The 2224-nt window shown below is 34.8% G+C and overlaps 1 protein-coding gene across 3 annotated transcripts in view; it reads right to left on the reverse strand.

The window, feature by feature from the left end:
* LOC118736754 (transmembrane protein 179) overlaps positions 1-2224 on the reverse strand; it is a 13182-nt gene continuing 10958 nt past the window's right edge. For all 3 annotated transcript variants that reach the window (XM_036466770.1, XM_036466771.1, XM_036466772.1), the window contains one exon: positions 1-859. In XM_036466770.1, coding sequence (XP_036322663.1) covers positions 665-859 — 195 coding nt within the window. In that variant the 3' untranslated portion in view covers positions 1-664. The remainder of the gene's footprint in view (positions 860-2224) is intronic.

Genomic DNA, 2224 nt, shown 5'->3' on the forward strand with positions numbered 1-2224 from the left:
TTATAGTGCACGTAACATAACGTAAAACGGAACAATCTAAAATCAATAGATCCTTACGAATTCGCCGCGATTTGTTACGATTCGCCCTGTCCATTATAACCAAGGCATAAGAAGAACCGCGGCGAAAATCTAAATTCGCCAGTAACACCATCTTGTATAAATTCGCCTTGAACGGAAGTAGGCAACTGACCAACTTCATTGTTGTTATTGTTGTAGCAGCATACAAGTTCCCCAAAGTTTTTGGGGAGTGTTACTGGATAGAAAGTCCCGACTGTCGTGGGAAAGCCATTTACACCAGGAAACTGCTGCATTCAACTAAAAGTTTGCTGTAAAATTGACTCATGTAAATTCTTCTATTAATGGCGGTATGCCTAAATCATATTAGGGATGTGCAATTAATCAGTTAATCGAGCAAGCTGATTAATCGAAACTTGATTAACGAAAGATGTGAGCAAATTTACTCAGATTTCAATTATTTTTGATGACTAAACAGAATCTGACTAATCACGTTTTTTGTTTAATCAGGATTATGATTAATTACAAAATTATTTAATCGATTAATCGCACATCCCTAATTTATATCATAAACAATTTTTTAATGCAAAATACTCGGATAAAAAAAGCTTAGTATTATGAATATCCATTGATTATTCGTATTTACGAGCTACTTATTGTTCGTCTCCGAAGCTGTTGGTGGTGTATAACGGCCGTCTAGTTGATTTTGGTGCTGGTTTACCAATCGTTGGCGCTCCAAATACATAGAAACCTTTATATTTCTTACTTGATGATTTTGTATGAGCTTAAGCAGGGCTATTACTCCGATTCCGACCGATATGGCAAATGAACCCCAAGCGCCGAACTGCTTAGACCAAAATAAAATAATTAGTATGTATTTTAAAGCCCAAAATACAATAGCGCTGTGGCAGTGGCAGTGACAATGCTTAAAATCAGCTGTTCCTGCTAATAATAGGTGCAATCCCGTATTCTCGGACTAAAACTAGTAAACTGTCAAAAAATAAAAATTCGCTCAGAGCGAGAGAGTAACATTGAAAAGTACGGGATCGCTTTCTAGTAAAAAATTGTAACTTCTGTCAACTTCAACATAACCTCCAAATTTTGGTTGTAAATTTTTGCTTATTTTGTATGTAAACACACTCAGCTCACACATGTAAATAACTAAAAATACTTTCAAATTCATTACAATCCACTTAAACAAGTAATTAAATACTTTTCAACATTAATTAGCAGAGTGAATGTGCGATCCCGTGATCCCGTGTGACTATGCATGGTCACATTATCGTAATTTACGACAAATACATACTCCCTAAAGGACTCCTACACAGCAAAAAGTTCCGCCCCTCTTCTCCGGAAAAACAGAAGGGAACGCGAACTCTAAGAATTTGGATGAAAGTTGAAGAGATTGAAGGTCTAGGTGACATGAATATAGGTACGGTAGCATATTTTGCCGATATGACGTGGGGTTGCCTATTTACACGGGGCTTAAATTTTAAGAAAGCGTCATACATACCTTTCTTTAAAGTGCTGTATCTTGGAAACCTTTTAACGAAACTTAATGAAAAAATGCATTTCTTCCGTCTATTATAGGCTTTAATTATACATTTTTTACATTAGTGTACGTTTTATATGTATGCAAACAAGGCGAATTTATATAAGGTGGTGTTACTAGCTCAGCTGATTTTGTGTATGTGTTTCGCCGCACGGCTTCTGATATCAAATTGAAAAATTTTGTTTGAATTTCTACACCCACTCTTACAGATTTTGACAGTTTATGTCGCCAAAGCAAAAACAAAATACATGTAAATTTTTGTTTTTGTACTCCTGCTATCCCTTTGTATTAATTCGCCTTGTATGCAAACGTTTCAATTACGTGAAAAATATTTTTTTCTGTAAATTTTCATATCCAATTCAATTAAAAACCATTTTTATTTTTTTTTTATTCATTGCAGCCATTCATTTTGTATTTAGTTATTGCATATATGTACATACATACATATATTTTTTTCTGCACGATTCATTTCGTTTGTTGTTTCGTCTGTAACTACTAAACTACTGTAGTGTACTATCGCCAAAGTGAACTCAGCCGTTTTGTTTTCGTATTGTACCGAACTGTTGAAGTAATAAACGAAACGAAATAGTAAGGCACTCCGCACATTAAGCTCCTAATCACGGTAGTGTAATCGTTTCGGCATACTAAAGTATAAAG

This window comes from Rhagoletis pomonella, unplaced genomic scaffold (assembly GCF_013731165.1).
Source record: "Rhagoletis pomonella isolate Grant_MI unplaced genomic scaffold, Rhpom_1.0 Rhpom_scaffold_00004, whole genome shotgun sequence".
NCBI classification, from domain to species: Eukaryota; Metazoa; Arthropoda; class Insecta; order Diptera; family Tephritidae; genus Rhagoletis; species Rhagoletis pomonella.